The sequence below is a fragment of the Aythya marila genome (genome assembly GCF_965140915.1).
Source record: "Aythya marila genome assembly, chromosome: 29".
Lineage (NCBI taxonomy): Eukaryota > Metazoa > Chordata > Aves > Anseriformes > Anatidae > Aythya > Aythya marila.
In genome coordinates this window covers 1,975,731-2,002,981 of record NC_139070.1, presented here as the reverse complement: position 1 = coordinate 2,002,981, position 27,251 = coordinate 1,975,731, and the positions used below count along the sequence as shown (strand labels likewise).

The window sequence follows — 27,251 nt, the reverse complement described above, 5'->3', positions numbered from 1 at the left end:
GAAGTGAAAGGACTCGTGCTAAGGCAAAAAAAAAACACAAAAAAAACCACAAAACATTTTAACAGTGGAAGCTGCGAGGTTTTTCTGGTTGGAGGTTTTCCATTTTCCTCTGTGCTGTTACTTTAAAATAGCGGAGGCCCCACTGTACATATGTAAAAACCACCCGGTGATTTTGGGGACGTGAAGGCGTTTGCTTTTCCTCCCGCGTCTGTGATTTCAACCCCCGTTAACCAGACTTTAACTTTTGTATTTCACCTGACACGGAAAACAAATGAAATAAACGTGTATTTTTTAAATAAAAGCATGAAGCGGTGTGTCTCCTCATGGCCACGGCTCACCTGTGGGACCAAGAGGTCAGCCGGACACACGGACACCCACCACACTGTTGGATAATGTGAATAATGTGCGTCTTTTTTTTTTTTTTTGATGATTTTTGTTTGTTTTTTTGTTTTTCTAAACCCTGCCGAATAACCGAGCGTGCTCGGAGGCCGCGGGAGGGTGAGCTGCTGTCGTTCCCAAACCGCTGTAAATACCGCCTGCTTTTTTTTTTTTTTTCTTTCCCTGTGCCTGTAAAGATGAGCGGGGGTGTGTGGGGTCGGGGGAGAGGAGGCGACGATGAATCCGCAGATCATTTTGAAAAATGTGTATTAATACATTTAATAAAACACCTACTTCGGCTGGTTTCACACTCTTCTTTAACGGGGCCTTCTGCTTGCCTGTGGGGGCCGCCGGGCTGCTGGTGGCTGCTCCCAGGCCTCTGCTCTCCGCTGCTGCTCTTCCTCCTCCTCCTCCTCCTCCTCCTCCTCCTGGGTTTCCCCTTCCCAGGATCCGAGGGCACTGGGAGAGGATCGGAGCCTCACCAAGCACCTCCGTGGAGCCAAACTGCCACTGCACGTGCTGCTCTCCCCTGCTCCACCTCCTAGGGTTTTTCTTTCACACATGACTAATTTGGGGCTCTTTGTGCTGTTTCGGCTGCTTTTTCCTTGTGTTTTGCTTCAATCGGATAAGGGCAAGGACCTGCTGGGGGCTGGTTGTGTCCCAGCCCTGGGTATTTCCCTGCGGTGTCCCCAATTTTCCTGTCCCCCACGGGCTGGAGACGAAGCACGGCCACACTGAGGATGAGTGGAGTGAGCATCGATGCAGGCTTTTACCCCAAAACAGAGGCTGCTGCTACGGCTTCGTCCCCACAGCACCCACGTGCAGGATCCTCGGACCTCAGCCTACAGCAGGGTGAAGCCTTTGGAGAAAGAGGGGGCTCCCAGACCCTATAACAAGAAGCCCCCAAAGGTTTTTGGGGTCCCAGAGTTGGGGGAGCCAAGGGAAGTTGGGAGTTGGGGCTGCTGCCAGGTGGGCTACAGGGGGGCTTCTGGTGGCTGGATGGGATTTGGGCTGCAGGAGAGCAAACTGGGGGTGTTTTGGGGTCTGGAGGATTTGGGGCGTTTTGAGGGATCTGGCCATAGGAATGTGAGCTGACAGTAGTTGGTGGCTGGAGGATTTGGGGTGTTTTTGAGGTGGAGCTGGGGGCAGGAGTGCAAAACGACAACATTCTGGGGTGCGGAGAATTTGGGGCGCTTTTGAGGTGGCCGCAAGAAGCGTCAAATGGCGTTGTGGGGTCTGGAGAATTTGGGGTGTTTTGAGGGGGGTCTGGCCACGGGAGTGCTCAACTGCATCACCTCGGGGGCTGGAAAATTTGGGGCACTTCTGAGGTGGCCGCAGGAGCACACAACGGTGGCGTTTGGGGGGTTTCTGATGAATTTGGGGTGTTTTGAGGGCTCTGGCCACACAACGGCAGCATTTTGGGGTCTGGAGAACTTGGGGCACTTTGGAGGCGGCTGGAGGAGCCTGAACCGATGATGTTCTGGGGGCTGGAAAACTCGGGGCGCTCGAGGTGGCTGCAGGACCACAAAACAGAGACGTTTGAGGGGGATCCGGTGCAATTTGGGGCAGTTTTGAGGCAAAGCTGGAGGCGGGGACTCAAAATGGCGGCGTTTTGGGGTCGGGCTCCCGCGGTCCTAAAACCCTTGGGGACCCCCAGAAGGGGCCCAGCCCCCCGGTGGCGGCCGGGCTCGGGGCCTGAACCGGGGCCTAGGCCCGGATCGGAGCCGGGGGCTGGGGTGGGAGCGGAGCCGGGGAAGCTGAGCCCGCCCCGGGGACGGCCCCGGCGTCCTCCCGCTGCCGGAAGGGGCGGCCCAGGCCCCGCCATGCCGCCGGCCCTCACCGGGGGGCGGCTGCTGCTGGGGGCAGCCCCTCGCCGGTACCGGGTGCGCCGAGCCCCGTGTTCGGGGTGTGGGGGGTCCCCACCGGGGGGCTCCCCCATCGCCCTGACCCCCCTTCCCCCCCGGGTTCTCCCCGCAGCCCCAGGTCGCCGAGCGGCTGCGGCTTTTCCAGCGGCTCCAAGAGGCTCGGGAGAGGAGGGCTGGGGGCGATGCCGACGGGGGGAGCCCCCCAGTGGGGACCCCCATCCGCATCGCCCTGCCCGGGGGGCGCTGCCTGCACGGCCGGGCCCTGCAGACCACCCCGCGGCAGGTGGCCGAGCAGTTGGGGTACGGCATTGGGGGGGTCCCCCCTTATCCCCCCTTTATCCCCCTGGGTCCCCCCGGTTCCCCCGTCCCGCTGCCGGGCTCCTTTCCCACCCCCACCCCATTTCACGATGTCCCCTCCTTGTCCCCGCAGGTCGGGCCTGGCCGCCTCGGTGCTGGTGGCCCGGGTGAACGGGGCCCTGCGGGACCTGGAGCAGCCCCTGGAGGATGACACCGAGCTGGAGCTGCTCGACTTCGCCGCGCCGGAGGGGCGGGCGGTGAGTGGGGGCCGCGACGTGGCCCCCCCAATATCCCCCAGTGCCCCCACATCCCCTCTGTGCCACCCCAATCCCCCCTATTGCCCCCCATTGACCCCACATCCCCCATTTCCCCCACCATGTCCCCCGTGTCCGCCCCCATTGCTCTCCGTGTCCCCCCTGATCCCCCATTCCCCCATATCCCTCACCACCTCCATGTCCCGTGCCCCCTGGGCTTCCCCCGATAGCCCCCATGCCCCCCACACTCCCTTTGTCCCCCACATTCTTCATGCCCTTGGTGTTCCCGATGCTCCCCATGCTTCCCGTGTCCCCCACCACACACCCTGTGTCCCCCGTGCTTCCTGACATCTCCCGTGTCCCCCCGTGTCCCCCCGTGTCCCCAGGCTTTCTGGCAGTCCAGCGCCTTCGTCCTGGGAGCGGTGCTGGAGCAGTTCTACGGAGCCACCCTCTGCAGCACCGTGGCCACCGAGGATGGCTTCTTCTGTGACGCCCACATGGGGGACAGGTACGGGGCCTTCGGGACATGGGGGGCGATGGGGACGGTGCCCTGTAGGGTCCGTCCTCACATCCCTAGCTCATCCCCGTGCCCCGCAGGACGGTGCAGCGCAGCGAGCTGCCGGCGCTGGAGGACGCCTGCATGGCTTTTGCCCGTGCCCAGCATCGCTTCGAGCGCCTGGAGGCCACCCGCGAGCAGCTGGGGGAGCTCTTCAAGGTGAGACCCCCCCTCGGGTGTCCCCTCCCCGAGCACATCCCGCTTAAAGCTGGCGGAAACCTCTGCCACCCGCCTTGCTCCCCCCCCCCAGCACAACAGCTTCCAGCTGCAGCGGATCCAGGAGGAGGTGACGTCCCCCACGGCCACTGTCTATCGGTGAGCGCCGGGGTGTCCCGGGTGACATCCGTGGGCTGCTCGGGGCAGGGCGGCGACACGGCCGCCCGCTGTGTCCGTCTGTCCGTCATCTGCTGTGTCCGTTTGTCCCTCCGCCGCCCTCGCAGGTGCGGCCCGCTGCTGCAGCTCTGCCGCGGCCCCCTCCTGGGGCACACGGGGCTGATCGGGGCCCTCCGTGTGCTGACGGTAAGCTCAGCGGGACGGGGGACGCGGGGCCGGTTGGGGACCCAGCCATCCGGGTTCCCTGACGCCGCCCCCCCCCTTTTTGCTCCCTTCTCTCCCCGCAGAGCTCGGCGGCGTTTTGGGGGGACCCCTCGGAGCGCCGCTCGCTGCAGCGCGTCGCCGCCGTCGCCTTCCCCAGCACCCAGGAGCTGGAGGCCTGGCAGCAGGCGCAGGACGCGGCCGCTCTCCGCGACCACCGCCGCATCGGCCGGGTGAGCCCTTGGCAAAGGCCAGGATTTTGAGCCCTGGAAAAGAGCCCTGGATTTTTGGGGGCTCGGATGCCGGCGTCCCCCAGCGGTGACGTTTTCCCCGACCCACCCCCCCCCCCCGCAGGAGCAGGAGCTCTTCTTCTTCCACAAGCTCAGCCCCGGCAGCTGCTTCTTCCTGCCCCGCGGCGCCCACATCTACAACGCCCTCGTCGACTTCATCAGGGTACGGCCACAAAACCTCCCCCGAGGCCTCGGGCTGTCCCCTTACCCTGCCGCTGTCACCGTCACCTCCTCCGGGAGCCGCTTGGGGACGGGGCTCTGCCTCTGCCCGGCTGCACCCCAACCCTCTGGGCCCCCCCATCGTGGTTTTGTGGCGGGCTCGGTGGCGTTAGGTGCACGTTCGGCTGATCTCAAGGCTCTTTTCCAACCTCAAATATTCCGTGAACGCCCTCGCCTCGCCGTGGGGGGGCCGTGCAGCTCCCCCAGGGCTGGGCTGACGTCCCCACCGCCTCCCCGCAGAGCGAGTACCAAGCCAGGGGCTTCTGCGAGGTGGTGACCCCCAACGTCTTCAGCCCGCGCCTCTGGGAGCTGTCGGGGCACTGGGAGCACTACAGCGCCCACATGTTCTCCTTCAGCGCCGGCGCCGAGACCCTTTCCCTCAAACCCATGAACTGCCCGGCCCACTGGTGAGCCGAGCGCGTGGGGCTGAGCGCGGGGCGGCGGGACGGGGCTCGGCGGGGCTGACACCGCGTCCGTCTGTCCCTCTGTCCCTCCGTCTGTCCCTCCCCAAGCCTGATGTTCGCCCACCGGCCCCGCTCGTGGCGGGAGCTGCCGCTGCGCTTGGCCGATTTCGGGGTCCTGCACCGCAACGAGCCCCCCGGCTCCCTGACGGGGCTGACGCGGGTGCGGCGCTTCCAGCAGGACGACGCGCACATCTTCTGCACCCTGGAGCAGGTCTGGGGGTGCCCCCCCACCCCCCCAAACCCCCTCCCCAAAATCTTTTCCTGCTCACGGCTCCCTCCCCGCAGCTGGAGGCTGAGATCGGCGGCTGCCTGGACTTCGTGCGGACGGTCTACGCCGTGCTGGGCTTCTCCTTCCGCATGGCGTTGGCCACGCGCCCCGACGGCTTCCTGGGGGACACCGCGACCTGGGACCGTGCCGAGCAGGTGGGGACAGGGACTACGTGCCACCAGGAGCTGGCTTTGTCACCGCGTCCCCCCCCCTCCTGGCTTCGCTGTCACATCTCCTGCGTGCTGCGTGCGTCACCTCCGTGCCCCGAACCTCCTGGGCGTCCCCTCCTGGCTGTGTCCCCGTTGTTGGGTGCTGTCTGCGGTGTCCCCTTGTCCCGTGCACGGTGTCACCTCCCCTGCTGTCACCTCCCCTGCTGTCACCTCCCCTGCTGTCACCTTCCCTGCGTCAGGTCCCCTCCGTCTGCCCCCCTGCCCCGCGTCCCCGTGTCCCCATCCCACCCCCGCCGCCTCCCCGCACCGCATCCCCGGTGCCCCCCTTCCCACCTTCACCCCCCCCCCATCCTCTGCATCACCTCCCAGTGTTCCCAGTGCCCCCCCACCACCGCATCGTGCCCCCTCCTCACCTCCCCGTTTGCGCCCCCCCCCCCCAAGCAGCAGTTGGAGCGGAGCCTCCAGGATTTTGGGGAGCCCTGGGAGCTGAGCCCGGGTGACGGCGCCTTTTACGGCCCCAAGGTGAGCGCTGCAGGGGACGGGGGGGGCCCAAAGGAGCCCGTGGGACACGAAGGGGCCCTTTGGGACCCCCCAGGTCTGCGAGTCGGGGTGGAGAGAGCTTCACTTGCTGCCCCCCCCCCCCCCCTGCTTTTTTTGCAGATCGATATCCGGATTCAGGATGCGCTGGGGCGGCATCACCAGTGCGGCACCATCCAGCTGGATTTCCAGATGCCCGAGAGGTTTGGGCTGGAGTACGCCAGGTGAGGGGGGGCTTGGGGGGGGAATTGGGGATTTTTGGGGGCAGGATTTGGGGGTTTGGGGGCAGGATTGGGGATTTTGGGGGCAGGATTGGGGATTTTGGGGGCAGGATTGGGGATTTAGGGGGCAGGATTGGGGATGGGGAGGGGGATAGGGGTCGGGAGGGGTGCTCAGAGTTGGGGATGTGTTTGGGAACGGGGACAGGATTGGGGACGGGGGGGTGTTGAGGGGGGAGGGGGCAGGATTGGGGATGAGGGGGCTCAGGGTTTGGCGTGGGGGGGGGGGGCGCAGCTCAGGATTGGGACGGGGTTGAAGGAATTGGGGCCATCAGAGGGATCGGGACGGGCAGGGAGGGGATTGGGGCCACGTGTGGGGTGGGGAGCTCAGGGCTGAGGCTGTGCTGGGCACTCGGTGCCCCCCTGCAGCCCCCCCGCTGCTGCCCCCACCCCCAAAAAAATCCCTCTGTGCCCCCGCAGTGCCGCCGGGGGGGCCACGAGGCCGGTGCTGATCCACCGCGCGGTGCTGGGCTCGGTCGAGCGCATGGTGGCCGTGCTGGCAGAGAGCTGCGGGGGCAAATGGTGAGGGGCTGAGGACCCCCCCCCAAAGTCCCGGGGCATCCCAACCCCCTTGGGCAACCCCAAAACTTAGGGGCACCCCCAAACCTTAAGGAAACCCTAATTCCCGGGACACCCTAATCCGTAAATGCACCCCAAATCCCTGGGACATCCCAATCCCCTTGGACACCCCCAAAATTTAGGAGCACCCCCAAACCTTAGGGGCACCCCCAAACCTTAGGGGTACCCCCAAATCTTAAGGACACCCTAATCTGTACAGACACCCTAATCCGTAAAGGCACCCCCAACCCCCTGGGACATCCCAAACCCCTTGGACACCCCCAAACCTTAGGGGCACCCCCAAATCCCTGGGACACCCCAATTCCTGGGACACCCTAATCTGTAAATGAACGCCAAATTTCTGGGACATCCCAATCCTCTTGGACACCCCCAAACCTTTGGAGCACCCCCAAACCTTAGCGACACCCCCAAACCTTAATGACACCCTAATCCCCGGGACACCCTAATCCATAGAGGCACCCCAACCCCCTGGGACATCCCAATCCCCTTGGACACCCCCAACTCTTTAGAGCACCCCCAGACCTTAGGGGCACCCCCAAATCCCCAGGACACCCTAATCCGTAGAGGCACCCCCAACCCCCTGGGCCACCCCCACCCCTTGGCCCACCCCCATCCCCAGACCACCCCCAGCAAGCCCCAGGGGCCCCCAACCCATCCCCAATTCCCTCAGCACCCCCTCTACCACCTCCCCCCTATCCCCCCCGATCCCCCCTAATCCCCCCCATCCCCCCAAACCCTAGGGACCCCCCCTCACCCCCTGTGCCCCCCCGCAGGCCGCTGTGGCTCTCCCCACTGCAGGCCATGGTGATCCCACAGGCACCCGACTCCGAGGGCTACGCCCGCGAGGTGAGCACGTGTCCCCCCCCCAACGCTGTGTCCCCCAGTGTCCCCCAGTGTCTCCCAGTGTCTCCCAGTGTCTCCCAGTCTCTCCCAGTATCCCCGCTGAGCCGGTGCCCCGCAGGTCCACGCGGCGCTGCGTCGGGACGGCGTGGCGGCCGACCTGGACGCCGACGCGGGCTCCACGTTGAGCAGGAAGATCCGCCGGGCACAGCTCGCCCATTACAACTTCCAGCTGGGTAAGGGGGCTCAGGGACCCCCCCCCACAGTCCCTAAAATCACCCCCGGTGTCCCCGTCCCCCCCCCTTTGTTCTGGGTACCCCCCCCTAGCGTGGGAGCGGCTGCGCTGAGTCAGTGGTTCCCGGCCGCCCGCCCGCCCCCGCATCCTCCTCCCGACCTGGAAGCTGAGATTTGGGGATTTGCGGGGTGGGGAGGGCCAGGAAGCGGCGGTGGGAACCCCCCCCCACCGTGGGATTCCTCCGGGAATCCTCCAGGATTCCCTATGGGGTCGAGTCGGGGGGGCCCCACGCGGGTGCGGGGTGCGGGTGTGCAGCCGGCAGGGGGCTCTGGGGGCTCACGGGGGGGGCACGCACACACGGGGGGGGCCCAGACACGCGGGGGGGGGCACACAAACACTGGGGGGGGCCCCCACTCGTGGGTGGGCTTGGGGGTGGCATCGGGGGGGGGGTGGCACACGCGTGGGTGCGTGCACGAGGGGGGTGCCCACGGGTAGGTGCACGAGGAAGGGGCGCTGTAAGCGTGCCACGGGTGGGGGGGGGGTGCAGAAAAGCGACGTGGGTGTGCAAGGTGTGTGTGGGGGGGCCCCAAAAAGTGGGGGGGGGGCACCCACGGGGCATGGGCGCAGCCTGGGCGTGAGCGTGTGTGCGCAGGGGGGCGTGGGTGTGCACAGCGCGGGCGTGTGTGCATGCCGCGAGGGGCACCCCCCCTGCACCGCGAGGGAGCCGGGGGGCCACCGTAACCCCAAAAAACGCTCTCTAACCTTCCCCCCCCCTCCTCCAAATTTTTATGTGCCCCCCCCTCAAACAGTGGTGGGCCGGCGGGAGCAGGAGCGCGGCACCGTCAGCGTCCGCACGCGGGACAACCGGCGGCTGGGGGAGCGCCGCCTGCCCCTGCTGCTGCAGCGCCTGCGGGAGCTGCGGGCCGCCCGCGTCCCCAACGCCGAGGAGCTCTTCTGACCCCCCCCGTGCCCCCCCCCAAAATAAAATTTAAAAAAAAAATCATTAAAACGCTGCAAAACGCTGCCGGGCTGGGTGGTTGCGGGGGGCGCCGACCTCATCCGGAGCCTCCCCCGTGATGTGAGCAGAACCTCAGGGTCCCGGGGGGGGGCAAGAAGCCTGTGTCCCCCCCCCCCCTCATTTCCCATTTGTACACTTGTGCCCCCCCCCATTTGCACAATTGTGCTCCCCTCCCCATTTTCACCTGCGCCCCCTCCCCATTTTCACCTGCGCCCCCCCCATCTCTCACCCTGCACCCCTCCCTTTGCACACCCGTGCCCCCCACCCGCACGCCACCCCCCCCCATCCCCAAATCCCCCCCCCCATCCCCTTAAACCACCCCCCCAGCCTCTAAATTCCCCCCCCCAATAAAAAAAAAAAAAACAAACAACAACGTCTGGGTCCCCCCACCCTGACGCCTGTTGCCCCCCCCCCCCCCCCAAACCCGGACGCCTTTGCCTGGGTTTTCCCCTACCCGGGGGGGGGCCAGGGGGGGTTGCGCAAACCCGCGTCAGCCGGCACCCGTTGGGCAATCGGCGGGGGGGGGCCTCTGCGGGCACCGACCCAAAATTTGGGGTGCCCCCCCCCCCCTTCCCTGTGCCCCCCCCCCAATGCTGGGAGCGGGGTCAGCACCCCAGCGGGGTGTGGGTGAGCCGGGGGAGCCCCTCTGTGCCCCCCCCCATTTCCAAAGTGTGGGGGGGAATTTTTTGGGGGCCCCCCCCCTCACATTCTTGGGGTTAAGGGACGTGACCGAGGTCGTGTGACCCTGGGGGGGGTCACCTCCTTTGTCCCCAAGGTGGTTTTTTTTTGGGGTGGGGGGGACACGAGGCTGAAGCCACCCCTAGGATGGGTTTGGGGGGGGGTCCTGATGCAGGTGCCCCCCCCCCAAGTCCCAATCCCACCACCCTGTCCCCGTGCCAGTGCCCAAAAAAGAGGGGGGGGGGGGTGAGTCACCGGGCGGGGCATGGCCGAAACGGGGCAAAAACCACAAAAATCCGCCCCGCTTTGACGCAGGGGTCCGAAAGGCAACGGGGGGGGGGGGGGGGGAGAAAAAATGAGGGGGGGGGGGTTGTTTGGGACAACTGGTGAAGGGAAAGGGGGGGGCACCGCGCTGCCCCCCAGTACTCCCAGTGCCACCAGTAAGCCACCGGCCAGGCCGGTTGTGCCGGTGGCCCCTGGCTTTGACCCCACAAGGCCGCGGCCGGGCCCTGCCCGGGGGGGGGGGTGTGCACCCTTGGGTGGGGGGGGGGGGGTGAAGGGGTGAGGTGGGGGCCAAGGTGCCCCCCCCGTGGCCCCCGCCGCGACGTCAGGGCCGTGACTCAGCCCGCGGGATGAGGCCCCGCGCCGCCCCGGCCCTACAAAAGGCGGAGGAGCCGCCGGAGGCCCCACAGCGCCCGCCGCCATGGCCGCCTTCGGCCTCCTCCTCCTCCTCCTCCTCGGCACCGCCGGTGAGTCCCGCGGCTGCCACCGCCAGCGGGGCCGGGACGGGACTTGGGGACGGGGGGGGGACGGGGACACCCTCAGGGTTAACAACCGGGGGTGTTTTTTTTTGGGGGGGGGTGTCCTCCTCCTGGTAGCTGGGGCGCTGCTGGGCTACCTGGGAGCCTTCCCTGGCCACCTGGGGCACTTTGGGGCTACCTGGGGACCCTCCTGGCCACCCCGGGTTCCATCCCCAGGCATTTTTTGGCCACTTTTTGGCCACCCCAGGTCCCCTCCCAGCCACTTGTGTCCCCTCCTGGCCACCTGGGACCCCTCCCTGGCCACCTGGGGCACTTTTGGGCTACCTGAGGACCCTCCTGGCCACCTGAGTCCCCTCCCCAGCCACTTTCTGGCCCCTGTTTGGCTACCCCAAGACCCCTCCCAGCCACTTGTGTCCCCTCCCGGCCACCTGGGTCCCCTCCTGGCTACCTGGGACCCCTCCCTGGCCACCTGGGTCCCTTCCCTGGCCACCCAGGTCCCCTCCTGGCCACCCAGGTCCCCTCCCCAGCCACTTTGTGGCCCCTGTTTGTCCCCTCCCAGTCCCCTCCCAGCCACCCAGGGCCCTGCTTGGCCACCCGGGTCCCCTCCCAGCCACTTTGTGTCCCCTTTTTGGCCACTCCCAGTCCCCTCCCAGCCACTTGTGTCCCCTCCTGGCCACCTGGGACCCCTCCCTGGCCACCTGGGGCACTTTTGGGCTACCTGGAGACCCTCCCAGCCACCTGAGTCCCCTCCCCAGCCACTTAGTGGCCCCTTCCCAGCCCCTTTTTGTCCCCTTTTTGGCCACCCCAGGTCCCCTCCCAGCCACTTGTGTCCCCTCCTGGCCACCTGGGACCCCTCCCTGGCCACCTGGGGCACTTTTGGGCCACCTGGGTCCCCTCCCGGTCACCTGGGTCCCCTTGCAGCCCATTTAGGGTCCCTTCCCCATCCCCTCCGTGTCCCTTCCCAGCCCCCATGTCCCCCCCCGGCATTAGGGTCACTTCCCCTTTTCCTACCCCGGTCCCCGCCTGCCCCCGCCCTACCCCCGGCTGCGGGATGGGGGGGGTGGGGGTGAGTTTGTGGGGTCTCTGCCGGGTGGGGGGGGGAGACGAGGGCTGTGCTCATTGTCCCCCTGTCCCCAAAAGCGGCCCTGAAGCCCCGCCACCCTGTGGTGCAGGAGCAGCTGATCCCACAGCATCCCTATGACATCGAGCAGGGTGAGTGGGGACGGGGGGCACTGGGGGGGGGACACACATATGGGGACACAGGGGCAGGGATGGGGACGGGAATGGGAATGAGACAAGGGGTTGGGGGACGCAGGGGGGGTTCCCAGCGATGGGGACATGGATGGGGGGTGACACGGGGATGGGGGGTGACATGGGGATGGGGGGTGACATGGGGATGGGGGGAGGACACGGGGACTGGGGGAGGACACAGGGATTTAAGGGGATGGAGGGGACAAGGGGACAGCTGGGGTATGGGGGCAGGAAGGGACAGGAGGGGACAGGAGGACACGGGGCCAGGGAAAAAAAATGGGGGGGGGGACACCTGGGACCACAGGGACACCCAGGACCGGGGTTGGGGGGGGTCATGCATATAGGGTTGCCATTTTGGGGTGGGCAACGCGTGCTTGCAACAGGGCCACATGCCCACACACCCCCCCATCCCCTTGTGTCCCCCCCTCCTTGTCGCCGTCCCCGCAGTGATGCAGGAGGAGCAGGACATCGAGCTGCCCCCCGGGGTGATGGACGCGGCCAAAAACCCCCCCAGACCCCGGGCGCCATCGTCCCCGGATTCCGTCGACGCTTTCGGCGCCTCGTCGTGGGGCAGCACCTTGGAGGGTTTCCCCCCGGCTTGGCCCCTTCCCGACGCCTTGGCCCGGCACTGCCGCGCCCCCACCCTGCTGCCCCGAGCCCCCCGGCCCTCGTTGCCCCCCGCCGCCTTCGCCCACCTCCGCCGGCAGGTGGAAGCCCTCGACGCCTTCTGGCCTCGCCTCGACGGCTGCTGCCGCCGCCCGGCCCCGCTGCCCTGCGCCCGCCGCGCTGTGAGTCCCGACCCCAAACCCCTCCAGTGGCCCTATATCGGGGTGATCCCGTTCCGACCCCAAATCCGGACCCCAAACCCTTCTGTGGACCTATATTGGGGTGATCCCGTCTGACCCCCAAACCCTTCCGTGGTCCTATATCGGGGTGATCCAGTCTGACCCCAAATCCGGACCCCAAACCCCTCCGTGGCCCTATATTGGGGTGATCCCGTCCGACCCCAAATCCAGACCCCAAACCCCTCCGTGGCCCTATATCGGGGTGATCCCATCCGACCCCAAATCCAGACCCCAAACCCCTCCATGGCCCTATATCGGGGTGATCCCATCCCTATTGTCCCATTTTCCCCCCCCTCGCAGTGGACCGATGTCCTGGACACCTTCTGCGATGACGAATTTGGGGTGAAGACGCGCCAGTTCCACTGCTGCCGCCGGCACGGGGCCGCGCGGCGCCGCTGCTTCACCGACGCCACCGCCGCCGCCACCGCCGCCACCCACGTCACCCAAGTGACCGAGGTGACCGTCTGGGACGTGGCCCACGAGCCTTCCTTCCCCCCCGGTGAGCCCACGGCCGCCAACATGGACAACATCTGCCGCCTGCGGGGGCTGCGGCCCGGGCCCCGCGGCCTCCCCGGGCCCCGCGCCCGCTTCCACACCCGCCTGGAGCGCGACTTCAGCCGCTGCTGCAACAACGGCACCGGCCTCGAGTGCGCCCGCGCCGCCGTGAGTGTCAGGGGACGGGGACATGGGGTGGCGTGGGTGTCCCAAGGGGTGACATGGGTGGCCTAGGGGGTGGTGTGGGTGCCCTAGGGGGTGATATGGGTGTCCCCAAGGGTGTCCTGGGTGTCCTGGGGGTGGCATGGGTGTCCCCAGGGGTGACACAGGTGTCCTGGGGGTGATGTGGGTGTCCTGGGGGTGACATGGGAGTCCCAAGGGGTGACATGGGTGTCCTAGGGGGTAGCATGGGTGTCCCCGGGGTGGCATGGGTGCCCTAAGGGGTGACACGGGTGTCTTAGGGGGTGACATGGGAGTCCCAAGGGGTGACATGGGTGCCCTAGGGGGGTGACACAGGTGACATGGGTGCCCTAGAGGGTGTCGTGGGTGTCCCCAGGGGTGGCATGGGTGTCCTGGCGGGTGACGTGGGTGCCCTAGGGGGTGTTGTGGGTGTCCTAGGGCGTGACATGGCTGCCCTAAGGGGTGACACAGGTGACATGGGTATCCTAGGGGGTGTCATGGGTGTCCCCAGAGGTGGCACAGCTGTCTTGGGGGTAGCACAGGTGTCCCGGGGGGGTCACACGGGTGTCCCAAGGGTCCTGGGGAGGTTGCACAGCTGTCCCAAGGGGTGACACGAGTGTCTTGGGGGTGGCACCAAAGGCCGGGGGGGTGACACAGATGTCCTGGGGGGGTGCCACAGCTGTTTGGGGGGTGTCACTGGTGTCCCGGGGGGTGTCCCAGGTGTCCTGGGGGGGTGACACTGCTGTCCTGATATCATTGGGGTGGCGGGGAGGGGGACATGATGCTGTCCTGAGGGGGAGCTCCGGCTGTCCCAGGAGGGTCCTGGGCTATCTGAGCACCCCGAGTCCTTGCTGGTAGTGGTGGCGGGGGGGGGTGTCCCCATGGTGCTGGTGGCCGGGGTGGGGACGGCCGAGGACAATTCCCCCCAACCCCCGTGGCCCCCCCCACAGTGGCAGAAGGGCCTGGATCGCTACTGCCGGGAGGAAGGGGCGGTGAAGATGGGACAGCACCGCTGCTGCCAGCGGGGGGGGGGCCGTGCCCGCAGCCGCTGCTTCGCCGCCGCCGCCCCCCACCCTGCCTACGACCGCGAGCTGCACAACGTCAGCCTGGCCCGGCTGGGCCCCGCCATGCTGCGCACCCTCTGCGGCCCCATCAGGCTGCTCAGCAAGAGGTGGGTGGTGGGGGGGGGCACCCATAACCCCAGGACCCCCCTCCTTCACCCCATATCCCCGGGACCCCCTCCCCATAACCCCAGGACCCCCTCCCCATAACCCCAGGACCTCCTCCACATAGCCCCAGGACGCCCTTCTGCCCCCCCCCCCCATAACCCCGGGACCTCCCCTCCCTCACCCCATAACCCCAGGACCCCCTCCCTCCCCATAACCCTGGGACCCCCTCCCCATAACCCTGGGACCCCCTCCCCATAGCACCCAGAATGCCCTTCTGCCCCCCCCCATAGCCCCGGGACCTTCTCCCCATAACCCCAGGACCCCCCCCCGTAACCCTGGGACCCCCTCCCCATAACCACAGGACCCCCTCCCCATCACTCCAGGCCCCTTCTGACATCTCCCTGCCCCCCCCCCATAGCACCAGGACCCCCTCCCCATAACCCCGGGACCCCCCTCCCCTCTCCCCATAATCCTGGGACCCCCCCCAACATCTCCCTGCCCCTCCCCATAGCCACAGGACGCCCTCCCCATAACCCTGGGACCCCCCCCCATCTCTCCATCCCCCTCCCCTAAAAATCCATGGGTCCCCCCCCATTTCCCCCCCCAAAAACCTCCCAGGGACCCCCCCATTTCCCTTCCCATCCCCCTCAGGACCCTCCCACGCCCCCCAAACCCCCCCCAAACCCCTCATCCCCCACCCACTGAATGAACACCGGGGGTCGCGGCTGGGGGGGGGGACAGAGAGGGGACACGGGACCCCCCCCAAAATTAATGCCCCCCCCCAGACGGCCGGTACCGGAGCTGCTGGAGGCCGTCACCTCCTCCTGCTGCGCGTTGCCCCCCGAGGAGCAAAGCCCCTGCGCGGAGGAACAGGTGAATATTATTTTGTGGGGGGGCCAAATTCTTATTTTTACCCCTCCCGCCTTGATGACCGTCCCTCTAATTAATGAATTAATTAATGATTTAATGAATTATCTCCCACACAGCTGTCCCAAAGCATCGACGAGCTCTGCGGCTCCTGGCGGGACCCCCGGGCCTGCTGCTCGCGGGGGGGCCCCGAACGGCACCGCTGCTTCGCCGAGCGTTACCTGGGGGGGGTCCCCTTAGCCGCCGCCGTGCCCCCCCGGCCCCCGACCACCCCCAGTAGGGCCCAGGGGCAATAAAAGGACGCGAGGCCTCAACCTGCTCCCGGGGGGGAGTCGTGTTTTGTTTGCGGCTGGGGGGGGGGATTTGGGGGTTTTTGGGGGGGTGTTTTTGGGGTTGGGGGGGTGTTTTTGGGGTTGGGGGGGGTGTTTTTGGGGTGTGCCGGGCGTGTGCGTGTTTGTGGGGTGTCGCAGCGGGGTTGGGTCCCGCTGTGTTTGTGGAGCGGGGTGCGCCCAGGCCCGCACCCACGCGTGTCCGGGGCGGGCCCCGTGGGGCCCCCCCCCACGGCGCCGCTGACCCCAACCGGATCCCTCCCAGTCCTCCCAGTAACCCCAGTGCCGGCCTCCCAGTAGCCCCAGTACCCTTCCCAATCCCACCCCACGTACAGCGAGCTCTTGGGGGGGATTTGGGGGATTTTGGGGGGGTTCGGGGGGGGTTGAGGGCACTTTTGGTAGTTCCAACCCCCCCCCCGCTCAAAATCTGGCTTTGCAGAGCACTGGAAAAGGTGTTTGGGGGCACCAGTGTTCCCAGTGCTCCCAGTGCCCTACCCCCCCCCCCCCCCCCCCACCGGTGCTTCCAGTGCCCCCCCAGTGCCCTGCAGCCCCTCCCAGTGCTCCCAGTAGGCTCCCTGGAGCACAGCACCCTCTGCTGGGGGGGGCTGTCAGGGAGTGATCCTGCCCCCCCTCCTCCCCCATTGTGGCCCATGGGTCCCAGTATGGGACACCAGTACGGAACACCAGTTTGGGACACCAGTATGGGACACTGGTAAGGGACACCAGTATGGGACACTGGTATGGGACACCAGTATGGGACACCAGTAAGGGACACTGGTATGGGACACCAGTACAGAACACCAGTATAGGATACCAGTTTGGGACACCAGTACAGGACACCTGTATGGGACACCAGTATAAAACACCAGAATGGGACACCAGTATGGGACACCAGTATGGGATACCAGTAAGGGACATGGGACACCAGTTGGGGCACCAGTAAGGGACACTGGTATGGGACACCAGTATGGAACACCAGTTTGGGACACCAGTATGGGACACTGGACACCAGTACAGGACACCAGTATGGGCTTTGGGCCACCAGTTTGGGCCACCAGTACGGGACACAGAAGACCAGTATGGGACACCAGTTGGGGACACCAGTACGGGACACTGGACACCAGTACAGGACACCAGTACGGGATTTGGGACACCAGTTGGGGACACCAGTATGGGCCACTGGCCACCAGTTGGGGCCACCAGTACAGACTGGGCTGCCCTCCCCCGCCCCTCCCAGGAGCTGCAGGCCCCGCCCCCCGACGCCCCCGTCACGTGACCGCTCCCCACGCGGTCTCGCGCGGGTGTGGGGGGGGGAGGGGCGGGGGACGTGGGGGGGGGATGGGCGCGGGTTCCTGGAAGCGGTCACGTGAGCGCGCGCCATTGGCTGGCGCTGTTGCTGGGCGGGGCCGGGCAGAAATAGCCCAGCTGGGAGGGACGGAGGGGGGCGTGGCCACGCCCCTTCCCGGAAGTGCCGCGTTTCCATGGCAACGGGGGGAGGCCGCGGCCTAGCGGGGCCTGCACCGGACCCGAGGCCTGCACCTGACCCCGAGGCCTGCACCGGGCCGGGCCCCGCCGCCCCCCTCAGCTTCCCCGGGGCCTCCTCTGCTCGAACCGGGGCCCGTGAGCGGCTCCCGAGGCCTCAGGGCCCAGCTCCAGTGGCCTCAGGGCCCTCCCCGTTCCCGTGGGCGGTTCCCGGGGCCTCAGGGCCCTCCCCGCCCGCTCCCCATCCCCCCCCCCGGTACTTCCGCGGGCGTTCGCGGAACGCGGCCGGGCTTCTCCGAAAAGCCGCGGGGCAGGGGAAGCTCCGCTCCCTCCCCCTCGGTTTCCAGGAAGGGAAGCAGGAGGCTGAGGCCCTCCCCGCAGCCCCGAAAGCCCGGCTGCAGCTGCAGGGCCCCGCTGCGGGGCTCCCCCCAGCATCAAAAACCGAGGCGGCCGCCGCTGAGCCCCCAGCCCGAGTCCAGCGTGGCCACAGCCAGGCGGCTGCAGCTCCTCCACCACCCCAGCAGCTCTCAGAGGCAGCCGCTCGTGGATTTTCCCCACCTCCGAGGAAGTTCCCAGCTGGGGAAGGCCTCGAGAAGCAAAGGCAGGGTCCTGGGGGGTGGTTTTCTGCCAAGGGGATCCCCAGGGCAGCAGCAGCCGAGCTCCCTTAACACCAGAGGAGCGCTGAAGGCCCTTGCTCTGCTCGCACACCCCGCTCCTTTCCCAGGAAAGGGCAAGTTCCATGCCAGGGGATCGAACAGAAAACATTTATTGGCAGAACTAAGTGCTTGCTCAGCACACAAGCAGGCCTGGCGAGCGCTGCCCTCCAGCTCCCCGCTCACGGTTGCGTGAGGCATCGCTCAGGCTGCAGGTCAAGCACCGTAGGCACCTTCTCTCCCCTCTCACTTGCTCAGGGCCCCATTCTGCGAGGCTGAGCTGCCCCAGGACCCGACCGATCCACGGCTGGGGCTGGCCCTGGTGGAGGCACCGGGTTTTGGATTCTGCTGCAGAACATTCACATTCAAATACCAGCTTCGCTCCACTCCCTGCTTACGGGATCAAGATTAGAGGGGAGAGAAGGAAGGAACTGATACCAACTTCCCCATCTACTCGAAGGAGCTAGAAAACCCCAAAAAAAAAAGGGAGATAAAAATAAACAGGAACACCAAGTGTCGCCAGCAAGCTGTGGGCACAACGCGAGCCCCCCCAGTCTGCTGCTCCTTGGCAATTTGGCTCGGGTGCATCTCTGAAGAGCTCACTCGGCGTCGAGGCCGAAGGCTTTGCTACAACCACACGAGGGACGAAGCACGGCGTGCCCGTAAGCAGCTCCATCACGCTCAACCCCCCTGCCTCTGCACTGCTAGCTCGGTAAAAAAATGTACATATCCTACAGCTTGGAAGTATTTACAGCTTCTTTACAGCTTTCTCCGCCCCATGGCTCTTTTTTTTTGTTGTTGTTTTGTTGTGTTTTTTGTAAATACCCACAAAGTGCACTCCCTATTTTTAACCTGCCTGTGGCGCAGCGAGAGCAGTCAGACGGGGCAGCAGCTGCCTGCGGTCACCGCGCCGCGCCGGCCCCGCTCCGCCGCCTCCCTGCCACCTGCTGCCAGCCCCGGGGTGGCTCCGCTCCTTCCCGAGGCGGCGCCGGGCTCGCACTCGAAGCTCTGACAGAGGAGCTGCTCTCCCCAGGAGCGCCAAGCTCTGAATATCTCGCTCCCACCACGCCAAACCCAAGAGGGCTTCAGTCCGGGCGAGGCTAAAAACTCCGGGGTAAAACCGAAGCAGTCCACTCGGGCTCTCAAACCGAGCCCGTCGACCAAACTTCTCCCGCTTTCCGCTCCCAAAAGCGATAATCCTCATGGGTCCCCTCGCAATCCGACCGGCGCACGCCTTCCTTCGGAGGAAAGGATTGCTCGGGGGAGGCCTGGGGGTTCTCCTGGGGGGTCGCTCGAGTCTCAGCTTCAGAAATACGCCCGCAGGAGGAAGCTCGCCAGCTCCACGACGCAGAGCCGGGCCACCCAGAGTTCCGCACCTCTGCGGCGTGCCGGGGGTTCACCGGATCATGTAGGCCAAGCTCGCTCCCAGTCCTGCCACTCCCGCGAACGCCATCAGCACGTTCCTGATGCTGCCTTCCAGGTCTTCCACTCGGAAAAAGTCGACGAAACCCTCCTGGGGGGGGGGAACAGAAGGCAACAAGGCACCGTCACCTCCCTGCCACGGCACTCCCGGAGCCGCCAGGGCCACGGGGAACCCCGCACGGCTTCGTTTTGGGGCCGCCACCGCCTCCTCCCGGGTGTAGGGCTGCGTTTTGGGGTCAGGGCCGCCCCGAGCAGCTAGGGGAAAGGCGTTGCTGCCTCCCCGGCGCCCTGGCTGTGGTTTTAACTGGAACTGTGACTCATCCCGCGTTCCGCTGACACATGCGGCTGTCACCCGGCGGGGGCGAGGGCAATAGGAAAAGATCGGATTGTTCCGAAAGAAATAATAAATAAATCAAAGGCCGGCGGGGCTGGGGCCGGGCGGCGTGACTCACCCAGCCTCCCTGGCTCACGAGCCACTCGCGCTTGGACGAGACGAGGGCGTCCGTGATGATCCTGGCCAGGGAGCCGATGCTTTTCTCCTGCTTGACGCTTTTCAGGTGCCTGGCGACGAAGGCGCCGAAGGAGATGAGGGTGACGACGCGGCCCCAGTTGGTCACCCCGTCGCTGAAGAGGTGGGCCGCCACCTCACCCACGGCCTGCAGGTCTTCCTCCTTCTTGATTTCCAGCTTCCGAAGCATTCCTGCAAGAGAGGCTGGCTCAGAGACTCGCAAAAAAAAGGCAAAACAGGCAGAAAAAAAAAACAAACTTCTAGTTATTCCCCCCCACACCCCATGAGGGATCCGGGGGGCCGGCCCTGAGGCTTGGCACTGGCGTGAAGGTGGGTGCAGCGAGCGGAACCACAAAAATTCCCCGGCGCGACCTGCGGTGCCCCCCTCCCTCATGAATAAGCAAACAAACCCTTCCGAAACCGAAAGGCAGCGCTTGTTATTGCTCAAAGCCGCAGGAAGCCTCCCTGCAGCCAGTTCCTTTTCTGCACGCACGAAGGGAACGTCCCCAGTCCTCAACGGCCAGCTCCCGGTGACCCCCGCGCTCCCCCCCTCGCCCCCCTGAGCGTGGTTTCCTTGCCAGCACCCCAAAAATTTGGCCGGGGTGGTGAAACCCCAAAAATCTCGCCCAGCAGGGCGATGAGGGAAGGGGTGGGGGCCGGCTCGAAACCCTTTGCATTTTTTAAAAGTGCAACATCCTGCTGCGGGAGGGGCGGCGTCTCGCCGCCAGCTGGCTCGGGAGCCCGCTTCTGAGTTGGGTGAAACCAGCCCAAAATGGTCAAATCTCCCCCATCCCCGTGGAGCTGACCCCAAAGGGTTGGTACGTGCTGGTCTGAAAAAAATCCCGCTGCTGGGTTCTGGGAAAGCAGCCCCAAAATGGTCGGTTCCGCCCCGTCCCCGGGGGCTCGCTTCCGAGTTCCACAAAACTGACCCAAAATGGGCAGTTCCCACCGCTCCCCGGGGACTCGCCTCTGAATTCCATGGAACTGACCCAAAATGGTCAATTCGCGCTGGTCCCTGAGAACTCGCCTCCGATTTCCACAAAACTGACCCCAAACGGTCAGATCTCGCCGGTCCCTGAGGATTTATGGCTGAGTTACGCTAAAAGGGCCCAAAACGCTTGGTTCTTGCTGGGCTTAAAAAGTTTCACTTCTGAGCTACGTGAAACCAGCCCAAAATGGTCGGTTCTTCCCCATCCAAGGGCTCACTTCCGAGTTCCACAAAACTGACCCAAAATGGGCAGTTCTCAAAGGCCTCCAAGAATTCACATCCGAGTTCCACAAAACCACCCCAAAATGGTCAATTCTGCCCGGTCCCCAAGGACTCGCCTCCAAATTCCACAAAACCAGCCCAAAATGGTCCAATCTCCTCCATCCCTAAGATTTTCTCCAAGTTAAGCAAAACCGGCCCCTTTTGGTCGTTTTTTTTTTCCAGTCCCCGAATTGCTCACTTCTAAAATCCACAAAACCGACCCAAAAAGACCCATTCTCACCACTCCCCCAAAACTCGCCTCCAAGTTCCAAGAAACCAGCCCAAATTTCCCCGTTCTCGCCGCTCCCCCCAAAAACTTGCGTCCGAGTTCTGGGAAGCCTCTCCGAAATTTCCACTTCTCCCCAAAAAACTCGCCCCCAGAATTCCAGGAAACCCGCCCAAAATTACCCATTCTCACCACTCCCTAAAAAATAGCCCACAAAATGCAGCAAAACACCCCAAATTTGCCCAATTTCCCCCCCCTTCTCCCCATGGACGAGGGGTTACCAACACCTCCGCCACCTCCTCACCCGGGACCACCGGGGCTGAGTTTTTTGGGGTCTATTTCGGGACCGGCTGAGTGGGATGGGGGTGGAATTTTTTGGGGTGGATTCCGGTAAAACCACCGGGCTCGGGGCCAGGAGCGCGGGCGCGCCCCGTTTAATCGGTAACCGGGTTATCAGCGCCCTGCAGCCCCGGCCAGTTTCCAACCCCCCCCCATTTCGGGCAAAGTTCACTTTCGTTTTTGGCCGTTTTTAACGCGCTGGGCTCCAGGGGGGCCCTCCCAGCCCCCGGTAGACCCCCGTTAACCCCCGTTAAACCCCGGTAGAGCCCCGTTAACCCCCTGTAGGCCCCAGCAGACCCCCGTTAAACCCCGATAACCCCCGATAGACCCCCGTTAAGCCCCGGTAGAGCCCAGTAGACCCCCGTTAAACCCCGTTAACCCCCTGTAGGCCCCAGTAGACCCCCGTTAAACCCCGTTAACCCCCGGTAGACCCCGGTAAACCCCCGTTAAGCCCCGGTAACTCACCTTGGAAGGCCAGCTCGTGTTTCTCCATGACTCCGTCCCCCACCCTCCTCAGCGTTTCCAGCGCTTTCTCCATCACTCCGTCCCCCGCCCCCCCGGGCCTTCCCAAAAGGCCCGGAAAAAACTTTTTCAAGCCCGGTTCCGTTTCCCCCGCCGCTTCCCGGAGATACCGGAGGATCAATTCCAACGAGTCCTGCCTCAGCTCATCCGCGGGTAACTCCGGGGGGGTCCCCGGTAGAGACCCCCCCCCATCTCCTCCTCCTCCTCCGGGCCCTCCCAGCTCGGCCTCGGGCTCGCAGCCGTCCAGCTCCTCCTCGGGGCTCCACAACGGCGGCGACCGGGGAGCGGCGGAGCCAATCAGCGAGCGAGGAGCGGCGGCGGAGCCAATCAGCAGCGAGCAGGGGGCGCCGCGAGCCGCCGGGAACCGGGAGCGGGGGGGGGCGGCGGCGGCGGCGGCGTGAGGGGAAGGGGGAGAGGAGGAGGAGGAGGAGGAGGGGGAGGGGGGGGGGGACGGCGGGGCCGGGGTCCCCCCCGTTGAGACCGGGCCTCCCCCTCCTCCTCCTCCTCCTCCTCCGGGGCCTCCTCCGGGCCCGGTGCCGCCGCCGCAGTAGAGGTTGAAGCCGATGAGGGCGTTGCGCGGCAGGGCGAACATGGCGCCTACCGGAGAAGCCGCCCCCCCCCCCCCCGCACACCGGGCAGCGGCTAAACGGCTTCGAGGAGCGGGGCCGGGAGGGCGGGAGGAGGCCGCTTATATGGGAGCCGTGACGCCAACGGGGGGGTGGGGACGGGGGGGGGGCGAAGCCGGTTCCGCTTCCGGCCGGGCTCCGCCTCCCGGGGCCGGATCCTGGTTCCCCTCCCCCCCCCCCCCTCCGCCCTCCCCGTTCTCTTGTCGCGGCCCCGCTCCCCCCCCCCCCCCCCCCCCCCCCCCCGCCACGTCCTCAGCCCCCCAGGAGGGGTTGGGGGTGGGGGTGGGGGTGGGCACCGGGGGGGGTTTGGGGACCCCCGAATGGGGTCGGAGGAGAAAGGGACGGGGGAGGCGCCACGTGGGTGCTGGGCTCTGCCCGTGCCCCCCCCCCCGGACACGCACGGTCCCGGTGTCCCCACCCCCGGTGTCCCCTCGTCCCCGTTATCCCCTATGCCCATTATCCCCATTTCCCTCATGTTCCCAGCCCCAGTGACCCCCTCGTCCCCATTACCCCCACCCCCAGTGCCCCCACACCCCTGATGTCCCCGCACCCCTGATATCCCCGTTATCCCCCACCCCCGTTATCCCACTTCTCTCATGTCCCCGTTACCCCCATCCCCAGTGCCCGATGTCCCCGTTAGCCCCCATCCCCATTAGCCCCCATCCCCATTAGCCCCACTTCTCTCATGTCCCCACACCTCCCTCGTTCCCATTATCCCCATCCCCGGTGCCCCCACATCCCCAGTGCCTCCATCCTCACTACCCACATGTCCCCAATGCCCCCACACCCTTCATGTCCCCAGCCCCAGTGCCCCCTCACCCCCATTACCCCCAGCCCCAGTGCCCCCCATCCCCATTATCCCCCATCCCCGGTGCCCCCCCATCCCCAGTGCCCCCACACCCCTGACATCCCCATCCCTGGTGCCCCCTTGTCCCCATTATCCCCTCTTCTCTCATGTCCCCATCCCTGGTGTCCCCTTGTCCCCATAAACCCCATCCCTGGTGCCCTATGTCCCCGTGACCCCATCCCCAGTGCCCCTTTGTCCCCGGTGTCCCCATCCCGCTGTGAATCCACGCAACTGAGGGGCTTTGGGGCTCCCCCCCACACACCCCAAAATCCTCAATGGGATTTTCTGCCTGAAGGGGGGCACGATGCTGCAAACGGGGGCCAAAATTCGCCCCCATATCGTGCCCCCCCTTGGGGAGGTGAGGCCGTGCCCCGCTGCCACCCCGTCCAAAGGCCACCGGCGTCCTCGGGGCAACGTCAGCCCCGGCGTCACCGCGACGTGATGAAAGCGGGACACCGGGCACGGGGCCGCGTCCCGGTTCCTTGGGGTGGCGAGGAAAGCCACCAGCCCCCCCAAAAAAGGGCCGGGGGAATCCCTGCCCGACCCCGCTGCGGGATGGGGGAAACTCCACGGGGGATAAAAGGTGTGGGGAGGAAACCCCAAGAGCCCCTGGGATGGGGTTTTCTCCTCCAGGTGGGGCAGCGAGGAGCCCGAGGAGCTGCCTAGGCCAAGAACCCCGGGGTTTTGGGGGCCCCAAAGCGCTGCCAAGTCCCCAAGTCACCAACCCCGAGCGTCAGGCGGGGACAGTGGAGGAGGAAGCTGCGGTTACGCCTTGTCCCCACTGCCCTGACGCACTTTTGCCCCAAATCGTCAAAGAATTGGGGACGTGCGCCCACCCCACGTGCCCCAACCCCATTGCCGCCTCCCCTTTGACCCCATAAGCAGCAGGACGGGGCTGCTCCGGGGGCCGGCGAGGCAAATCCCAACCCCAAAACCCCTTCCCGCGGCCCCAGGGAACGCGTCCTTGTGGGGGAAGCGAATTCTTGGCAGCGGGAGCAGCGGGAGGCGAGCTGGGTTTGTTCCGGCAGCGCCCGGCGGTGCCAAGCTGCGCGGCACAAACAAACCCGGCTGGAACAGCGCGTCCCGGCCCCGGCTTTGGGGTGGGGATCGTAAAAAAGGCCAAAAGGGGGGGGGGAAACGGGGAGTGGGGGGCACCAGGAAGCCCCGGTGCTCGTTTGGAAGGCTGGAGGGGAAAAATGCCCCTCCCGGTGCCCCCCCGGGCTGCTCAGCTGATTAATGTCATGTTAATGGGGCAGCTCGGCAAAAAGGGACAGGTCTGGGTGTCCCAAATGGCCCCCAGTACCCTACAGGGGGGTACAGGGGTGTTTCAGCCCCCCCCCAAAGAAGGGGGATGAATTATGGCCAAGCCTTGCTCAGCCAACCCGCTGAAACCCCACAAGTTTTTCACCTGCCCCCCCCCTTAGCGCTCAGCTCCCTCAGCCCCTCCTGCCTCAAAGAAACCCCACAGGAGCCCCCAAAAATGCCCCAGGACACCCTGAGGTGGGGACGTGACCCCTTGCCACGCCGCAGTCACGTTCCGGAGCTGCTCTGGCTGCTTCTCATCCTCTGGCGTCACCGTCGCTTCCTCCTCCTGCTCTGGGGGAAGTCGTGGTGGCCGAGCTGTCCCCTCCCTGCCCCCACTTTGCCTTTTTCCCTACCTTGCCTTTTTTTCTTCCTTCCCCCTTTTATTTATTTATTTATTTTTTTACAAGCGCGGCACGCTAGAAAAGAGGGGAGATGAAGAAGTACAAAATTAGATATATTTTTATATATACGATTCGTTATCTATTTACAAACACAGCTGGGACAGGCGGCGGAGCACGAGGAGGCTGCGCAGCTGCTGCCCTGACCGGGCCACGCAGGGACCGGAGGGGAGCCGAGGACGTGGCTCGCCTGTCCCCACTCCGCTCCTCGACCCCACGGAGGGGAAATCCCCTCGTTTGGGGTCTCTCCGGACCCCCCAGCAGCAAATGTGAGCGTCGAGAGCAGCCCCGGTGGTGCCGGTGCTCGGCACATGCCCGAGGGAAGCCGTACCTGTGCCGCCCGCTGCCTCCCTCCTGCGGTTTCTCTCCTGTCCCAAAGGGGAATCCCTAAAGCCAACGGCGTCCGCTCGCCCTCCCCTCGCCTCTGGAACGGGGACAGAGCTCGGGATGGGATCAGCGCAGCCCTCGGGGCCCTTCCGCTGACCCTACTACGACCGCGTGCTGAGCACGTGGCGCCCCGCAGGCTGCAGCCACGGCGCTGCCCTCGTTCTGTTTATCAAGCCTGAAACAAAAAGGCAAGAGGGGAGGAAAAAAAAAAAATAAACCAAAAAAATCCTCTCTGCAAGCAGGGATGGTTCCCAACGGGGTGAAAACGAAGGCAGCAAACCAGCCTCCGACACCTCTCCTAGGGTTTGGTGTGTGTTTGCTGTAAATACTCATAAACTACGTGGATTCTGGTGCTCCCAGCCCTACGGTAGAGTGAAGTTCAATCCAATTAACCAAAAGAAAAAGGAAAAACAGGGGAAAAAATAAAAATAAAACAGCCTGTGAGCGCAGGCTACCCGGCCAGCTTGCTGGTCACAAGCGAGGATTTTCTCTGCGGGAGGTCCTGCGGCGTGGGGATGTGGTCTCCCGTCACCAGGTTCTTGTCAGGCCCCGCGCTGGGCAGCTGCTTGTTCTTCATCTTCGCCTTGGCCATGTTGTAGTCGCCGGAATCGAAGTATTTTTGCTGAAAAAGAGAAGAGAGGGAGGGTGGGTTAATTTGCAGAGGTTTGCAGCACTCGCAGCCGAGCGGCGGGGCACGGCCGAGACCTGTGTGTGGGGCCAGAAATGAGATTCTTTACAGGGCTGCCAGGGTTGGCACACAAAACCAGACGACGAGGGGAAAGGAACAGCTGATTTCGCTCATCCTGCTGGCACAAAGGCAGGGTTTTTGCCCCAGGGAGCACAGCCTGGCCCGCGGCAGGGCTTCTGCTGGCGCCACGCAGGTCGCAGACAGGATCCTGCAGCCGAAACCCAGCAGGGAAAAAAGCCAGCTGTGTGCCAAGCAATGAAGTAACCCTCATTATTTTTTTTTTTTTGGCTTGCTTTAGGAACTGGCACCTAAAACCGACATCCCCAGCGTTTGTGTCGGTGACAGAGCACACGCAGAGGCCGCGGGGACGGCCGTCAGCAGGAGTGGAAGCCCCGGCGTGTTCGGAGCTGGGGAGCTCCAAAGGGATTTGTGTTTCCTGCCCCAGCCTCTGCAAGGAGAGCCAGCAGCAGCAACCCCAGCAGCTACAGATGACTCTGGGAGGAGGATTTCATTGCTTTTCCAGGGAGTACAGTGAGGTTTTGTGCTGAGGTGCAGCTGCCTGACTCGCTGCCGTTCCCCCCTGCCTTTTGCACAGGCCCAGAGCCTGGGGAAGGCCGCAGAGGCCGCGGCCGGGCCGTGAATACCCCTTTCTGCAGCCTCTTCATCAGGAAGTCGGAGCCTCCGGGCTTCTGGCCCAGGTTGGGGTATTTCGCCTTCAGCTTCGCCTCCTCCGCTCGCTCAGGGTGGGCGATCTCCTTCTCCTGCGCATCCTGGAAAACGAGAAGGGGCTGAAGGGGGTCTGGGGGGTCTGAGGGGGGTCTGAGGGCCCCCAGCCCCACACCCCCAGTATCCCACAACCCCCCGCGCGCCCCCTCCACACAAGTTACCCTTTTCCCCGCCCCTCCCGGAAGTCCCTCCTCCCCCCCCTCCTGCCCAGCAGCCAATGAGACGCCGGCGTTACTCAGATGGACAGCGGCAGCAAGCAATCAGCCAGCCGGGAGGGGAAGATTGACGCGCTGCCCAGCCAATAGGGAGGCAGGAGGGCTCGCCGAGGGGGTTCCCACCTGTTTTTCCTGCCCGGGTTCCTCCGTGCGGGTGCCGGTGCCGAGCGGGGCGGCCATGGCGGGGAGCGGCGACCCCGGTGGATCCGCGCTGCCTCCGCGCTGCCTCCGCGCCGCCCGGCCCCGCTCTCTGCTCCAAAATGGCCGCTGCCGCCCCCTGCCGCCTCGGCAGTCTGACGGA

The 27,251-nt window shown here is 65.4% G+C and overlaps 4 protein-coding genes across 4 annotated transcripts; 2 read left to right on the top strand and 2 right to left on the bottom strand.

Moving 5' to 3' along the window:
- The first annotated feature begins 1,715 nt into the window (after positions 1-1,715).
- Positions 1,716-8,785, top strand: TARS2 (threonyl-tRNA synthetase 2, mitochondrial). The gene is made up of 18 exons (XM_082780818.1): positions 1,716-2,261; positions 2,356-2,543; positions 2,674-2,797; positions 3,181-3,302; positions 3,392-3,509; positions 3,601-3,665; positions 3,791-3,869; positions 3,971-4,117; positions 4,239-4,337; positions 4,634-4,800; positions 4,906-5,068; positions 5,143-5,280; positions 5,740-5,817; positions 5,956-6,056; positions 6,531-6,632; positions 7,463-7,535; positions 7,651-7,765; positions 8,574-8,785. Exons 1-18 carry the CDS (start codon positions 1,851-1,853, stop codon positions 8,720-8,722), a joined length of 2,439 nt encoding a protein of 812 aa, XP_082636944.1. The 5' UTR covers positions 1,716-1,850; the 3' UTR covers positions 8,723-8,785.
- A 1,288-nt stretch (positions 8,786-10,073) lies between these two features.
- On the top strand, positions 10,074-15,347 carry ECM1 (extracellular matrix protein 1). Its single transcript, XM_082780712.1, has 7 exons — positions 10,074-10,209; positions 11,362-11,433; positions 11,920-12,260; positions 12,618-12,980; positions 13,943-14,163; positions 14,947-15,034; positions 15,148-15,347. The coding sequence occupies exons 1-7, from the start codon at positions 10,164-10,166 to the stop codon at positions 15,322-15,324; spliced, it is 1,308 nt and encodes a 435-aa protein (XP_082636838.1). The 5' UTR covers positions 10,074-10,163; the 3' UTR covers positions 15,325-15,347.
- Positions 15,348-17,589: 2,242 nt separating this feature from the next.
- MCL1 (MCL1 apoptosis regulator, BCL2 family member) lies at positions 17,590-22,373 on the bottom strand. The gene is made up of 3 exons (XM_082781061.1): positions 21,702-22,373; positions 19,367-19,614; positions 17,590-19,005 (listed from the first exon to the last, which is right to left on the bottom strand). Exons 1-3 carry the CDS (start codon positions 22,348-22,350, stop codon positions 18,889-18,891), a joined length of 1,014 nt encoding a protein of 337 aa, XP_082637187.1. The 5' UTR covers positions 22,351-22,373; the 3' UTR covers positions 17,590-18,888.
- Positions 22,374-24,973: 2,600 nt separating this feature from the next.
- ENSA (endosulfine alpha) lies at positions 24,974-27,245 on the bottom strand. Its single transcript, XM_082780648.1, has 3 exons — positions 27,074-27,245; positions 26,654-26,779; positions 24,974-25,943 (listed from the first exon to the last, which is right to left on the bottom strand). Exons 1-3 carry the CDS (start codon positions 27,128-27,130, stop codon positions 25,773-25,775), a joined length of 354 nt encoding a protein of 117 aa, XP_082636774.1. The 5' UTR covers positions 27,131-27,245; the 3' UTR covers positions 24,974-25,772.
- Between the last annotated feature and the right edge of the window lie 6 nt (positions 27,246-27,251).

Coding starts and splice junctions, on each gene's coding strand:
- TARS2 (XM_082780818.1), top strand. CDS start 1,851: ATGATGTTCTGGGGGCTGGAAAACTCGGGGCGCTCGAGGTGGCTGCAG. Junction 3,303..3,391: donor GACGCCCACATGGGGGACAG/GTACGGGGCCTT, acceptor CGTGCCCCGCAG/GACGGTGCAGCGCAGCGAGC. Junction 4,338..4,633: donor CCCTCGTCGACTTCATCAGG/GTACGGCCACAA, acceptor GCCTCCCCGCAG/AGCGAGTACCAAGCCAGGGG.
- ECM1 (XM_082780712.1), top strand. CDS start 10,164: ATGGCCGCCTTCGGCCTCCTCCTCCTCCTCCTCCTCGGCACCGCCG. Junction 10,210..11,361: donor CCTCCTCCTCGGCACCGCCG/GTGAGTCCCGCG, acceptor TGTCCCCAAAAG/CGGCCCTGAAGCCCCGCCAC. Junction 15,035..15,147: donor GCCCCTGCGCGGAGGAACAG/GTGAATATTATT, acceptor TCTCCCACACAG/CTGTCCCAAAGCATCGACGA.
- MCL1 (XM_082781061.1), bottom strand. CDS start 22,350: ATGTTCGCCCTGCCGCGCAACGCCCTCATCGGCTTCAACCTCTACTGC. Junction 19,615..21,701: donor ACACGAGCTGGCCTTCCAAG/GTGAGTTACCGG, acceptor CCTCTCTTGCAG/GAATGCTTCGGAAGCTGGAA. Junction 19,006..19,366: donor TCGTGAGCCAGGGAGGCTGG/GTGAGTCACGCC, acceptor CCCCCCCCCCAG/GAGGGTTTCGTCGACTTTTT.
- ENSA (XM_082780648.1), bottom strand. CDS start 27,130: ATGGCCGCCCCGCTCGGCACCGGCACCCGCACGGAGGAACCCGGGCAG. Junction 26,780..27,073: donor AACCCGGGCAGGAAAAACAG/GTGGGAACCCCC, acceptor CTCGTTTTCCAG/GATGCGCAGGAGAAGGAGAT. Junction 25,944..26,653: donor TGAAGAGGCTGCAGAAAGGG/GTATTCACGGCC, acceptor TCTCTTTTTCAG/CAAAAATACTTCGATTCCGG.